The following is a 15876-nucleotide window of genomic DNA, read 5'->3' as shown; positions in this document are numbered from 1 at the left end:
CCCAGCCCCAGACTCTCCTCATTACTGTTTGTCTCCTGAACTGCTGCATGTGAAGCCGTACCCTGATCTGCGCGTGCGACCCACCAAAGAGGTGCTGGAGTTTCCAGCCCGTGACGTGTACACGCCCCACACCACCTACAGGTGAGAGTGTAGCCCACACTACAGCCTGGGGCCATATATTATATATATATATATATATATATATATATATATATATATATATATATAATATATATAATATATGGCCCCCAGGCTGTAGTGTGGGCTACACTCTCACCTGTAGGTGGTGTGGGGCGTGTACACGTCACGGGCTGGAAACTCCAGCACCTCTTTGGTGGGTCGCACGCGCAGATCAGGGTACGGCTTCACATGCAGCAGTTCAGGAGACAAACAGTAATGAGGAGAGTCTGGGGCTGGGGAGATGTCAATTTTCAGCTGGGCTAAAGGGCAAACAGTGAACATTTACATAACAGACACTCAAAATGTAAAGAAAATGTGATAGAATGTTGTGTCACCCGTAACAGGCCTTAGCCTTCTCAGAAGAGAGGACGGTCTGCGCATATCAGCCAAATACTTGTAAAGGTCTTCATCACTGAGTCTGTCTCCCTCCTTTTGTAAATACATAAACAACCGAAGCACAGGATATATTTGAATACATAAAATTGTGAATGTTAATTTTGACTTTAAAAGGAGTCACACCTGTTTGAAGAAGTTTGTAACTGTCAGTGTAGCTGGTCGGAAAGTAGCAAAGTTGCACATGTCTTCGCCAACACTCATCCGCTCAAATCCCTTCTTCTTTCTTTCATTCCACGTCCCATGACCTTTCCGTTCTAAACATCATACACAGACATATTTGATTAAGTGGTGAAATGCAAACCGACCTTTGTAGGTGTATTTTAACCACATGAAGCAGCAGACTGTATGCAGAGAGGACAGACAGTTACCTGTGTCACAATCAGGGTCCAGTCGATCCAGGCCCCCCACACTGCTCACAATGTTCAGGAGGTGAATGGCCGTCCAAGCAAAAGGCATTCGAAATCGCCCCAAACGAATACACGCTTGCTCTGCCTGCTGCTTCAATTTTCCAGCTTTTCTTTATGCTGAAAAAAGAGTTAGAATATTTAAAACTACTGTGAAAACCTAGAGAGGTTGTGCTAGCCACATAGGAAAAATAATGTTGTATAAATGTACAGGAAGCACTCTATTTCAATATATCTATTATCATCAGTTAAGGGGTAAAAAATCTATTCCTCAAAATTATACAAATCATCCATGTCTGAAAACTCTACTGTATTTCAGATACAAATACAAGATGTAATTATTTTTATTTATTAAGATAACATAACACCTAAGATAACAGTTTTTTTCACGCCTGTCTAAAACTTTTGCTCCATGCTGTATGTTCTCGTCCTACCCACTGATAAATCATAGCAAATTGTTATTAATATTAGTGTGTTAACAGTAAGAAATGCCTGCCGTGAACTTTGGCTACTATTTACTGGTACTTGCAATGAATTTAACACATAATTTTGGGCTGAATACCTTGGTAGAATCAGACTCTTTTATCACCATGTACGGTTCACAACACTCTCCAATGTCACCATTGTTGAAGGACTTTTTCAAGCTGCAATATACACCCAAATTGTTACATTTGAAAACAGATGTCATATACATACACATAATGTTGTGTATAACTTCATAATACCTTTATGACAAGGAATATATCAGGAGAAGGGTATGTGATTGAGAAAATGGCCGATCGAGCCAGGGTGGAGATTGCTGTGTGAGGTGTGTGAGGTTTGAGAAGAGCTTTCATTGGATCCGAGTTGAGATCGAAGTAGAAATTCTCTGAATCTGTTAGAGGGATAAGTGGAGGGAGAAAGACAGAAAGAGGGTGAGAGAAAGAGAGAGGGAGAAAGAGGGAGAGAGTAACGGGTGGGGAGGTAATGCACATCAATTGATTTTAATTCAGTTTTGACTCTGTAATCTTAACTCTGATACCACTTAGACCTTTTAAGACAAGGGAAACTCAATTAGTCAAGTATGAGCTCATCATTACATAAGTGGTTTCTAGTTGTAAAATTAACTTAGAAACACTGAGTTCATCCCATTACTCCAACAAAACATACCTTTTTCTTTTCTCTGACATCATAAAGGGCGAGTGTCCCGAATATGGGCTCAATTTCAATTTCAAACCTAAAACACATGTGCACACAATCATAATATTAAAGAAAGCAGAATCTTTAAAAGCATAAAGGACAGATAATGGCCATTTAAAGCACTCACTTCAGAGACAAACACTTAACCATGATTCTCTGGCCACAATGTTCTTTGGGCACTTCTGGGACAGAGCATCTCTCCACAGCCTCATCCTGCCACACACACCACCATAACATTTACACAAACGTCATGGCAACGGGACTGCAGTAAAGCAATGGGGAGTACGACGATGTAACAGAATACGGATGAGCACAGAAACAAAGAATGGGGTCAAAAGTAAGGCAAATAGTTTTATACTAAGGGCTGGATTTTAATCTGGACATTTGCTTCGGAGGAAGTTAAGAATATCATGTCTCCTGGAGCCAGGCTGTGTGCACTGCTCAATATGCACTGTATATTAATAGTTAAAGACACTGTTCCTGATTTTTACCATCTTCAAAACATGAACAACAAAACAGTCTGAAGCAGTCCAAACTTATTCCTTACTTAATTAACCCTTTAAGGACTGAGCACACTATGGGCCAGTATAGGTCACCTAGACTTTTAGATTTTTGTTAGCCATAAAAATCATATTAAAGGAAGTATCAGAATTTACTGCATTTTTTCACACATCTACTTCTATTTTTCACTTTCATGCGTATTTTTTCTTTTACGCATCGAATAAATGACTGGGAAAATCCCCGCAGCACCCGCACTCTCATTCGTCACCTTCGCGGAGCAACAGAGGCAGATTACCGTTGACGGAAAAATGTTTACATAGCCCCGTGTCTCTGCTTTGAGACGCCGTTTGAATTTACATGAGAGCACGACTGGTTGCAGAGTTACGCTGCTGGAAAGTCCGCATCCGCGCGCTATCGCCGACGATAGGATCCGATGCTAAAGGGTTAACGCATTACAAGCATCCTAAAGTTTCTTAACGTTTACTACCCAGAGTGAAATTTTGCCATAACAACACTGCGAACAACAACCAGCATGCCAACAGTGCACCAGTGCTACTTCCTACTAAATTGGGTACAGCCCCTTCAAAGACTATTTCTGAGAATATATGCAGTATTCTTTGGTATACAATATTTAAAACCAAAACGATTATAACTTGAGTTCAGACTCAAGTTGAACTTGTTTGATAAAATTTGGGCACTTATTGTGTTTTTTTATTGGCACTGAGTAAAAGTTTTCATGTTCTGACAATCAGTTATGAAAACCATTTTACACAGACCTCATCAGGAGGGGCATAGAGGCCGAGCAGGTCACCATGGCGATCCCGCTGCCGTGCTTCTGTGTTGCGGCGGTCCAGGTCTTCGGCCGCCGTGCGCTCCAGTACAGAGGGCAGCAGTGCGTCTGGGGAGGAGTTCTTTAGGTCGAAGATACTGGAGGCCCAACTGCCCCGCGGGGTTTCATCCAGACTGACAGAGCGCCGCTTTACGTCATCCTGAGACACACAGTGGAAGAGAGAGAGGTGCAGAGTGAGATCATGTTTTTGTTCCTCCAGGCAAATGTTTCAGCTTTAGTCTCCTCTGTGGGGGAAGGGCCGCTTTAACATAAATATGAGTCAAAATGTGTAGGTTTTAACGAATGATGAGTAATGATGAACAAGCTACCTCTTCAGTTTACACTAGGCACTTATAATTAAATTACAATAGTCATACATCACCATTATACTCAATTATATACAAGATTTTTTCAGTCTGTACTTTATTGGACAAGATAGGGCAATATGGTGATAAAAATCTAATTGTAATCTCATTCCTGTGACAATATGCTATTTTTGCCACATCATTATTCACACATTTTTCTGCTGAATGCAGCTCTATGCTCAAACAAAGAAAGTTTTTCCTATCCAAACCTCTGATTGGTCTGATCTCAGAATTACTGTGATTGAGTGAAAGGTGGATAGAAACAATTACAATGAAGTTTTAACCTTAAGAAGAGGCATATGATGTTGTTACATTAGTATAAGGCAATATAAAGTGTAATGAAAATTTTGATCTAGCTCCAATAAAACTGACAGATATTTTTTTTAGCATATCACCCACCCATACGACAGGATGTGAAGTGAAGTGTGAAATGGGAATGACAAGCGGGGGAAACATTCAAAGAAAATAATTTTAACAGTTGATCTACCTGATCGTCTTGACGCTCAGCTACGGCGGCCTCATCCAGTTCAAAAGTCTGTTTGACCAGCCCTCGCTGCCTTTCTCTCTGCCGCTCAGAGTTTAGAGGTGTGTGCACAGTGCTATATTTCTGGTATCTACAGGAAGTTGAAAAATATAGGCCCCGTGTTAATGTATCTGTCAATCATATGAATAATAAACAGGGTCTTGTGTAACTTAAATAAACAATGTGATGGAGGTTAGTTCAACAAAACCCACATCAGACAGTAACATACTTTCTTTGAATGATGAGCCAGTCATCTGTGTAGACTGCCAAGGCGTCTCTCACTCTGGGATCCAGTGGACTAAATAGAAAAACACATAAATAATAAAGAAGGCTTTTAATATTTATGTTTATTCAGTGTGAGAGAGAAAAGGCTTTGCTCCATCTTTAGTGCTGTTTGTCCTGTGTTGGAGCTATATTGTTCCTCTGAGTGTGATAATGGAAAGGGCAGGATGCTTGGCCATTTGCCTTGGACTCACTCGTCTTCCTCAGGCAGCGGGGGCTCTAGTGTAGTGCACTCTTTGTCCAAATGGAGGAGCTCCAGATCGTCGGGCGGAAACTCTATGAGCTGTCGCAGAGGCCCAGGCTCCACCCCCGGGGCATGGCTGCTCACATACTCCTCAAAGTCTATGGGCTCCACCACATCAGTCAGGGGCAGCTGTCAATAAACACCAGTTAGATAAGACAACGCTAAACATGAAGAGGAACACAGAGGTTTTTCATTTTAAACTAAAGGGTCTAGCAATTAAATATCTGAGACATTTACAGCGTTACAGATCATGTCTGAAGATCTAAGCAAAGTTTAGATGGATGTTCAACTGCAAAAATAAACTGTATTCTGTTCCGTGCTGTAAAAGCCAATTAGTTTTGCCTACTGACTTACACTAAAAACTCAAACGGCTCATCCGGGATCATAACACACAGTAAGACACTGCCGCTTGTTTTTAGGTACTCACGAAACAATGAGTTAGTTATACTTAAATAAAACACATTCTTCGTTCAAGCACTTCTTGTGTTTAGGAGTTTCCTCACAAAGTTAATCACATATTTCTCCGGTCTCACTAATTAGTTTTTCAAACAAAGGGCTGTGAGCAAGTTAAACACAGGCGTGAGTCGTTGACTCACAGGGTGGTGTGCTGCTCCTCGCTTCTTTGACAATTGAGGAGATCCATAGTCTCTGGAAACTTGTTTTCTGACCTCTGAGGCAACCGTCCTGGGAAAAGGAAAAATGTATTACAATGTTGTACTCTTATACAAAAGGAATAACACAAACATGTTGTCCCTAGGCCCATCACGATAACAAAGTTTGAAGTGCAATACATTGCTCTAGCAAATATAGCCAATAAATAATAATATTGAAACAAAACCATAAAGCATAATTAGCCCCCAAAAAGTATTGTTAATGTACAATATGGATAAAAAAAACACTGCAGTACATAACAGAATGCAACTCTATAGCTCAAATCTCATTGCAGTTCAGAAAAACAACCAACATTTTCCCACTAGCGCCAACAAAAGTACTCATAAATATTGACCTCCAAAAAGTATTGTTCCATCTGTATTGAGCAATAAGTCAATATACTGTTTATCGTGACAGGTCTAGTTGTGTGCCTCTACCAAAACAACGGTTTAACTCATAATTACATGAATTTACTGAATGGAAAATGGCTCATCCAGCTATACTACAAAGCAGGCCATTTGAATGCATTATCACATGGTTTTCAGCTGCTGCTCGCACTGATGCTGATGCAGCTGTTGTGAAAGGGAGTTTAACGGATCTCACAGAAAGGTGGCGTCTTGGCTCTGGAGACCAGGCACAGTGCCAACTCTGTCCCAGGCCTTTATGAACTAACGGCAACGAGGGGCTTACAAAAACACAAAGCAAGGAATAGCAGTCCTCCAACTACAACTATAGGCAGATGGATGGTGAGTGGACTGAGAACATAATGCACATTTTTGCTATTAAAGCTGCAAATGACTACACAGCTATGAGAACTTTAGGGGGAATGGTTTGTGATTATTATTTGGTCCCTCTATGGTAATAAAATGGGAAATTAAACAGTTACAGTGCTGTCACCAAGAGTTTTTTTTTCCCAATACAGTATTCCAAATGTATCTATTAGCAACTTGGCAAACTACAAACTTGCAAATGTCTGGACTTCCATTTAAAGCAGGAAAGAGGAAAGCTATGGACTGAAGGGGCAATAACCATAACACCCCTCTCTCCCACCCTTTCCTGCATCCGGCATTAAACAATAGTGTGAGTCCCACCAAGAAGAAGACTTATGGAATGCAACTTAAATCTGCAGGATGCACACTATCCACCTAAAAACAAATAGGTTAAAACATCTGACCTTTCACTCTTTTGTTTGTGCATACATTTTGAACAAACTGGTAAATATAGCTGCAAATGCATAGTAAAATTCCTTTCCTGCATCAGTCTTAAAACAATAGCATGAGGCCCAACAAGAAGAGGATTTATGGAATGCAACTTAAATCTGTGGGGTGCACACTCTCCACCTAAAAACAACCCTTTTGCTTGTGCACACATTTGGAACAAACTGAGAAATATAGCAGCAAATGCATAGTTAAATGGGACATGCTTTGCACAACTATGCCCAGCCTATATAGATCGTCAATCCATCCTTGTTTACAGTCCATACAAATGATGCCATCTTAAATTGGAAAGAAGAAGAACCTGTTTACAACATGTGGAAACAGGCAGTAGTTCTTTTGCTGCAAGGTGTTCTCACACTTGAACAGACCAACATCAAATCCCGATACCAAACACGCTTCCTCTTTACCACTGTGTTTAATCACACTTCTCACTTTTACATGGAGACTACCGTCCAATAATAACGCAAAGCACTAGAGATGATAACACAGTCCGCTCCACACACACAACTATGAAGAGTGGCTAATAAATCTCTAGTCTGAGCAGATTAAGAGCTTGTGCGGGTTATTTGAAATCAGATACAGCTGTGTAAATAAGAGTTTTAGGATAAGCGATACAATAAATCCTAGCTTAAAGGCTACGCGCACAGTGTCCAGCGGGTCACCACCTCCAGAGAGGCTGTTAAACAATAACTAATGTCATTTACCGGTTGATTTTATGAGCAAACGCCCTTCTTTCGCTCGCTGTAGAAGTCATTTCTTTTCCCCATGTGCAGAAAGTCTAAAAGTAGAGTGAAATAACTACTCCCCGCCGTTTCTTGGCTGTCCCGTCTGTGTTGTGGGCTTGGGACTTGGGAACGCTTCCTCCTCCACGCTGGGACCCGGGCACGGATCCTCCTTGTTGCTCCTAGCGGCTGGGAGCTGCACACGCAGCCGCTCCGCGTACAAGTCTGACAAAGCAGCAAACGTGACTTTGAAACCCATTACATCCGCTACAACTTCAAAATAAATGTGCACTTTCAACATTCATTTCAGCATTTGGCTTGGGCTGCAGTCATAAACAATATGAGTGTCCATGGTGTTTTTGTGTTTTCCTTTTGGATCACACAAAAGTGATCGCGCATACTTTTTCCAGATTAAATCAGAGAAATAAAATCATATTTGACATATTTCGTGTATTTCATTTGTTCGCCACACCGCTCAAATGAAGTTGAATCTCCTAGTCAAGACTTCCGGTACTTTCCAACTTTACGCTCAGTTCACCATTTGTGCGCACAGACCTCACCTGACCGGTTTGCAGCAGCTGGAGACAAGTGCTCACACACCACAGTTTAAGGTTACAAGCGTTTCAGTTTCAGAGTTACAAGCGTTTCAAATGTTCACTTTGAATCAAAGCTGCAGAGCCAGTCCGTTCAAACCAGCATCCTATAAATGTACTGTCCGTCATGCATAGCGGCACAATGTGCGATATTCGTTCCTAACAGATTTGAGCGCTTTTGTGCCAATAGTAGCGACATCAGGTGGTAAAACAACTTACCAGTGAAGGAACCTATTGTCCTAAAACCACTTCACCAGCAGGTGGGGCCATTTACCATAAAAGGTAAAGAAAGAAAGCCATGCCTCAAGTGTGATTGTTTAAGATTCAGTCCTCAAATGTGACCTAACAAGATGACAACATTTGCAGCCGCATTTGTTGGTTTATTATCAGGCGTGGCTCAGTGCTAAGTTAATGTCCCTGATCTTATACAATAATTTGGGTTTAATTACTTGGCTATAAATGTCAGCATTAATAAATGTTAGGTAAATGAATCAAGCATCTCTTGAATCCTTCACTTCACTAAACCAAATAATATAGTTTAAGCTGAACAATGCAGTACCTTGTAAAAGTACAATTAAGAAAAGACTTAGACAGAATATTATTACTGGCCTAAATATCCAAAATATATACTACTACTATGTGCTCTCTACATTGTACTATGAAGTATTAATACTGCCACTGCTGCTGCTGTTTTTGTAGCCCTCCCCCCACGCTCTGTCAGTGCCTCTATCCCGCAGTAGTCCTTTCAGCACCCTGGAGAGCGGCTGCAGGTAGTCGAGCTGTCCTCAGTGAGATGGGTGATGAATGGCATGAATGGTAAAGAAGAGATGTGAAAAATGAAAGAGCACAGGCCAAATTAACCTTGCGTGACAGTGGCTTGGCTGCAGCAGAGCAGGGACAGACATCTTGGGGATATATGTTTATGTATGGAGAGGCAGAGCTGCAGCATCAGGCTCACAGCAGGCACTAGTCTGTCTCATAAAAGAAAGCTAACAAAACTAAATGAGGCACTGCTTTTCCCTTTGAAGCAGCCGCTCGGTCACGCTTTCACCCCAGTGTAGGAAAAGAAATGTTAATCTTCAGTTGAGCTAAACCTTTTTGAAATCCTGCATATACAAAAAACAGATGCTTTTAATTTTCAATAACTTTTCATCCTTCACTTGAAAATACTGTCAAATGTAAATCTGTATGGCAGTAGGATCCATACATTTTCTGCAGGTTTCCTACACCAACTCCATGTGGGCAGTCCCCATGCATTCTTCTGTCTGCACCTTTCCTGTCTGCTTACTTGCATTTCTGTTCATCGAAAGCTTTCAATTCCTAGATCTGTACCATTGTTTGAACGCCCAGCCCCCACCGCCCAGTGAGCCCCCACCTCTACTACCACCACTGCTGTGTTACCGAAGAACAAAAGAGAGAGTGTCAGACACCACCCACTAGATCTCTTTCACACCAGGGCCCCCACCTCAGTTCCAGATGGGGTTGCCTTTTTTCAGGGCTTCTCTCAACCCCAAGAGTCCTTCAAAATGGAGGCCCCTTGCCCCCCTGGAGACCACTACTCAGCTGCCCGTCATCCACCTGCTCAGTCGCCACGCGCCCACGGCCAGGACACAGCCCCTCTCCCCCTACACCCCAAACCCTGCACCCCGCCCCACAGAGCCCCATTAAAATCATTAACCACTTTTTACTGGATGTGCTTCCAGGACATGCAAGCAGCAGTAAAAAAATAAAATAAACTAACATCATTATCTCAAAAAATGACAAGCAAAAAAATCATTAGTTGAGTAAACAGGCGCAACAAAAAATATCATTTGGAATTTTTTTTTTTTTTTTTTTTTTTCTGGGGATGCTTATCACAACTTGAATTGTAATAGTAACACATGCTTTGGATCTTGGCTTTTCCAGCTGCTGCCAAAGATAGATGGTGGATCAGTGTTCACCAGACTGAGCACTGTAATCAATAATGCTAATTCTAATCTCCTTTCAGTGGAGATGGGGCAGGCAGATGCACATCCACATGTAACATCTTCAGGAGGTTCTCTCCTCTGACCTCCAACCCTGTCGTGACCTTTACCCTCGAGGGATGGAGAGTGAAGTAAAGCAACAAGACACATCTGCCACAAGACAGCTGTTAACTCCATGAATGTTTGTGCTACAAAGAGGGGTGGGTTGAAAGTGGAGGCTAAAAAGTATTAATAGCTAAATTACACCAAATCTGCCTAATTACTCCTGTAGCCTCCCAAGCATCCTCGTCAAGCTTAACAACATATGGCTGCACAATGTGATGCAAATATCAATATTGTGAGAATGTATTATTGTATTTAAATAATACTGTAGTCCTCCTAAATCTGGCAAAATAAAAAATTAAATACGCATCAACCAGCATCACTAATAGTGCATTTTTTCCTTGAGTTCAGCATGAATAGGTATTTGTAAAATTATAACTTTGATACAGTAGTAAGTGCAAGGACTCTACAGTGTATATGGCTGATTTATTTTTTGCAAAAGCTAGAATTAAGATCAGAAATACTTGACATGCTATGGTGGATGTCTTTCCTACCATCATGCAACCATACATAAAACTATTACAAAGTACAGCAATGAAAAAGTAAATGTAGATAGTATGTTTTTTCTATCTTTAGCAATAAATTGTAAGAAAATGACTGAATGCTACACACTGGGGCCAGCCACCAGCAGCAGGCAGCCACAAATTTTCCACTGCTTTCATTACATGGATGAGTGCATGCTATACTGTCAGTCACGAATCACACACTGACATTAGCATCTTTAAACATATGCAGATCTATGCATATGGTACTATATATTTATGATTTCTTTATGGCACTTCAGCCAGAGTTTTAGCAGCTTCTGTGTTGCAGGAAATGACAGGACCCCCAGCCACCATTACTGCTCCCCCTCGCAGCCCACCACCACCACCACCATCACCACCCTCCAGTCCCTGAGGGGTTCGAGCACCCAAATCAATTGAAAAGAAAGAAGAGTGCGCCGTGGTCCTCCCCCTACATCTGTCAGGGAGGGAGCGCAGGAGGGGCTGCACTCACCAGCAGTACAGGGGAACAATATCACTCCATCTGTCACAAACCGTTTCATCTCTTATGGGATGAAATATAGCTTGCATCTACATCTACCTCCATATCATCTATGTATTAGCTTACCAGTGCCAGTGCCTCTGCCAATTCCCAGAACTATACGCAGTGGCTTTTTGTCTCATATTACCACCCACCACTGCGCCCGCACTCTGCAAACCACCTTGTAAATTATGCTTTTAAGCCAAACAGCATGTTAAAAGAATTCATGCCACTTAATGAAAATGGAAGCAAGTACAGCATTTGCATATAAAAAAGTTCCTGTGTGTATAAGAGCGGCTATATAAACCATCATAAAGGAGAAAGCCGCATATTGCATTTTGATGGAAATTGTGAAAAAAGTCAGATGTGATCTACTGATAACATCTTTCCAATTCAAATAGTACTGCTGCTGTGTATGAAGAATATGGGTGTGGCTTTGTTGTTTGCTTCTGAGCTGACAGGCTTTGCAACGTTCAATATCCTATTTGCTATATCACATTTGTGCTATCAGGCCTGGTAACTGTTCCGAGGCCTAGGAGAAAATGAAACCTCTGGCAAATCATATCACTATCCTGACGTCCGACAAATAGTGATCCAGTAAGCTAGAGGAAAAACATCACTGAAATGGCCTGAACAGTACAAAGGAAAAAATAATACCAAAACTGTATATACATCCCCAAGAGTCATCTCTCACAGCAGCAGGTAGAGCAGCCATCTCGGTCATTCATATTTAATTTCACAGGAGTTTCCGGCCAGACTAATGTGCTATTGATTTCGACTCTCCCATTTACAGTGCAAGGGAGGGGGCAAGAGCTTAGACCAGAGAGTGAAAGAATCAGATTGAACATGTAGCGAAGGAAACACAAAAACATGACAAAAATACATTTCAAAGTGAAGTTTTTGTTTAAATTATGTCTATGGAAGGCAACACAAGTGGCAATTTCTTAAAAAGAGCAATTCTACTGAAGAAGGGGAAATTCCCCTCCATAGTATTTACTAGTTATTAAAAGTATTTATTGCTACTTCACGCAGTAGCAATGGGTGGTGATTGTTATGTGCCTGTCATATACTAGTTATATGTGAAACGAAAGCAAAGATAGAGCTAGATAAACAAAGAGACAGCATGGGAGTCTTGTGTGTTTAAAGCATGTCTCCAGATAATTTACCAGACAGGACAGTATGAAACATTAATAAGATAGTTTTTAGATATAAAGGATTGTAACTGAAACATGTTTGTCTTTCGAAGAGCTTAGAAGTATTGCTATTACTGTCAAGACCAGAAATGAATTAAAAGAGAACTCATGTATTTAGGAATATGTAAATAATATTTCTTACATGTATGCATCTATTTATACTCTCTTCACTCTTCCATGGGGAGTTCCACAGCAGGTCTACCTTTAGTCTATGTCCTTCTTTGCCCTTTAGAAGACATACTTGGCCAACACAATGACTACAGCAGCTGGTGAAATTAATTGCATATGGCTAGAGTCAGTGGTTCTTTATTCTTTACACTGTGCTTAAGACAAAGGGCATATAGTGAGCAGGACAACAAAATGTACATCTATAAATACAAACATGACAAGAGTAGTTACTTCAGAGACCTACTCCCACCAGCCTGTCTCCTCTAATAATAGCCCAAAGACAAACACATGCAGACAGACAGAAAGACATAGAAAGAAGGGAAGGATAGGCAGAGAAAGTGTAAAGCATGAGGGAGACCACACAGAAAATATGCCAAATAAAACATGAAGCGTAGAATTAGGCCAGTTGCCATTACCAACAAATGTCCTTTAAAACGAGGCTAATTTAATTTTGGATCCTTTCCTAAAAGTAATGATCGCTTCAGTGATTCTGCTTTCCAACACAGAATTGCCAAGAGCCAGGCCTGATGGAGAGGCCAGTGAATTAACCAGACCTGCAGGCCTAATCATGCTCCCCCTCCCCCGAGAACACACGAGGGCTCGGGCTATAGTGTCACTCTTACCCCCATCTCCCATGTGCACTGGGCCAGCACTGTCTACCACAGGCAATGGCAGCAAGTGCATATCATGAATGTGAACTGTACAGATCGAGGAAAGCAATATAACACAATATAAATTTTATGAATGCTGTTGATTGCAAAATTTGCATATATATATATATATATATATATATATATATATATATATATATATATATATATATATATATATATATATATATAAAATATTATTTTTAAAGTGAAATGCCAATGTCAATTTTGTTACTTAACAAAATTGAGTACGTAAAAGTAAGTAAAAGTACAAATACCAGAGCAAAAAATACTCACGTAAAAGTAAAAGTATCAGTCACTTTACTTGAGTAAAGGTTTGATAAAGTGAGGTTTGAGTTTGATAAAGTTTCAAATGTAGTAATTTGCAGTGTAAATTTGTTCAACAGAAACAATTGAATTCATTCTTTTTTTCTGTCTGTTTTATTTGTATATATTTCTGTTTGCTCAAACTATGAACATGTTTGAGCAAATATGAACAATAAACCTTAAACTTTTTACCATGTCTCAAACAATAATAAAAATACTTTTACTCTTCAGTCCTGTTCAAAAATGTTGTGGTGTAGAAAGTATAGATACCTGTTCTCAAATGTATTGAAGTAAAAGTAAAAAGTATCCACTTTAAAATTTACCTGTGTAAAGTACAGATACCTAAAATCTATACTTAAGTACAGTACTTTACTAATTTTACTTTGTTATGTTCCATCACTGGTTATTTCACAGTAATGTTTAATACTTCAACCTCAAGTAATAATTGTAAAGACATATTTTAGCACATTGAAAAAATATCAAGGTATTAGGTTTGTCAATATCATCCCGAACTGACTGGGACATTATTCAGTTTCTGCATCGTTTTAAATGTCTAAATGTCCTTGAAAATCTATTTTTGACTAACTATTTTCGCAAATAGCTTTTTTTATTAAAGCTATTTGGATTTTTTGTTTGTTCTTTTATTTTTAGCAAGTACAAACCCGCCTGCAGCCACAAATGATTTGTTGTTGTATTTTTTGTTATCTTGTGATTCCAATAATTTCTTTCCAATGAAAGACATTTTTTTAAAACATTTTATGAAGCAACTAAAACATGTCATTTATTATTTTTTGTGTAGTTTGAGCATATTTTGGCGAGTTGGTATTGTTTTGTTGACTGATAAACTTGAAAACTGGTCAAATTTCTTCATCACATCTGAGCGAATTCCTCAATATTCAAAAAGAAAGGGACCATTACAACAAGGCCCCTAATCACTGGAGGTGGACAAACCCTTAAGAATAAGAAAATAATCAGTGGAATAATAAAAAGGCTTTTAAGCAAAAGCAATGCTTGATCCTTGATTCAGAGATGCACAATAGGCGCTTCAAATGCCCTCTTACCCAAAGGGGAGGATTCAGCTGCCGTGCTACTAAGCAGGGCTCTAATGAGGGGGCCACAATTAAGCCCATTTATTCACATTAAGTGTGAACTGTAAGTGGGGCTGCAGTCAGTCGACAGGCCTAGGTGCCTTTGTGTGACAAGAGCAGCTTTTATTTGTAGCATAAAGCCGGCAAAAACACAAGCACCTAATGACTGAATCCTCCATCTCTCCTTCTTAGGCACTGGTAAACAGGAGCGGTGGCACACACAACTGACTCAAAGGCTCCAGCACATCTAGGCAGAGTTGAGTCACTGCCTGACAGAACGGTGGGGGCGGGGCTAAGACAGACTGACAGTGGGGCTCCATCTCTATCCTCTTATTAACGCTTAACGAGTGCTTTCCTCATGCAATATTCATCTTCACTAATATCACCCAGGCTCTGCACTGAGCTTGCTACTTATGTAAGGCAATTATGTAAAATATCAGACAAGGCCAATGTTCAGAATGTGACTGGAAGTGGACTGTAGGACGATGACAGGCGTGATAGATACTGAGGATAGAGAGAAACCAGCAGAAGCACACTATATAAGGAATTCGGTACCTTACTTGTCCTTATGGGAGAACTGAGGCATCAATACTCTGCCATTATAACAAGTGGTCAGTGTCAATAATGCAAACATATTCCTCCCACACCTTAGCTCCTGAGAACCACAGACATCTGAGGACTCTTCAAGGTCAGCTGGGGAAAAGCCAGACTGGGCTTCACTGCAGTGGATCTCCTGGTCGACTACAATAATAGCACTACACAAATCACATCAAGCTAGTTACTTAAGATAATTTACCACATCTGAACACACGGAAATAAAACAACCAGACACAAATTAATAAATATGCAGTGATTTACACACCCACCCCCCAGGTCAAGGCCCTATGGGGGTCTGCACAGAAATAGGTCATTTGTCACACATGATGTCCCGGGGCAGAGGATGCAATTATAGATGAGTCACAACAAGCATGTCTCAGTGAACACTCGGCACACAGGACGGCAACAGCAGGAGTTGGCCATGCAAGGAGGAGAGCCCTTCAGAACAGGAAATTGCATGGGATGTCGTAAACTTAGTCAAAAATCACTGCTGGACCCGTCATGGCAAAACGAACCAACAGGATACTCGGATTCCACCCCATTCACTGCTGAAACCCCCATATTTCTTGGTATTTTTAACCTTCCAGACAAAGAATTAATATATCTAATTAGTTATTCTCATATCTGCACCTGACTCAACAGCAAACCATCTGCCTGGTCCAGAAAGCTTGCCCTCAT

At 40.6% G+C, this 15876-nt stretch overlaps 2 protein-coding genes across 2 annotated transcripts in view; one reads left to right on the top strand and one right to left on the bottom strand.

Annotated features, from left to right (window-relative positions):
• The window catches only part of LOC117375293 (dedicator of cytokinesis protein 7-like), a 45118-nt gene that overhangs the window by 7270 nt on the left and 21972 nt on the right, over positions 1-15876 (top strand).
• Positions 274-7697, bottom strand: LOC117375294 (dedicator of cytokinesis protein 7-like). Its single transcript, XM_055223545.1, is given in 16 exon segments — positions 274-440; positions 516-609; positions 700-830; positions 945-1093; positions 1397-1404; positions 1543-1602; positions 1604-1624; positions 1706-1846; positions 2121-2196; positions 2287-2372; positions 3437-3649; positions 4342-4468; positions 4607-4675; positions 4854-5032; positions 5500-5587; positions 7476-7697. Coding segments are annotated over 16 exon segments (1659 nt in total). The 5' UTR covers positions 7526-7697.

Source organism: Periophthalmus magnuspinnatus, chromosome 8 (assembly GCF_009829125.3).
Source record: "Periophthalmus magnuspinnatus isolate fPerMag1 chromosome 8, fPerMag1.2.pri, whole genome shotgun sequence".
Taxonomy (NCBI): domain Eukaryota; kingdom Metazoa; phylum Chordata; class Actinopteri; order Gobiiformes; family Gobiidae; genus Periophthalmus; species Periophthalmus magnuspinnatus.
The sequence above is the reverse complement of the archived record's forward strand: the minus strand, read 5'-3'. Positions and strand labels throughout refer to the sequence as shown.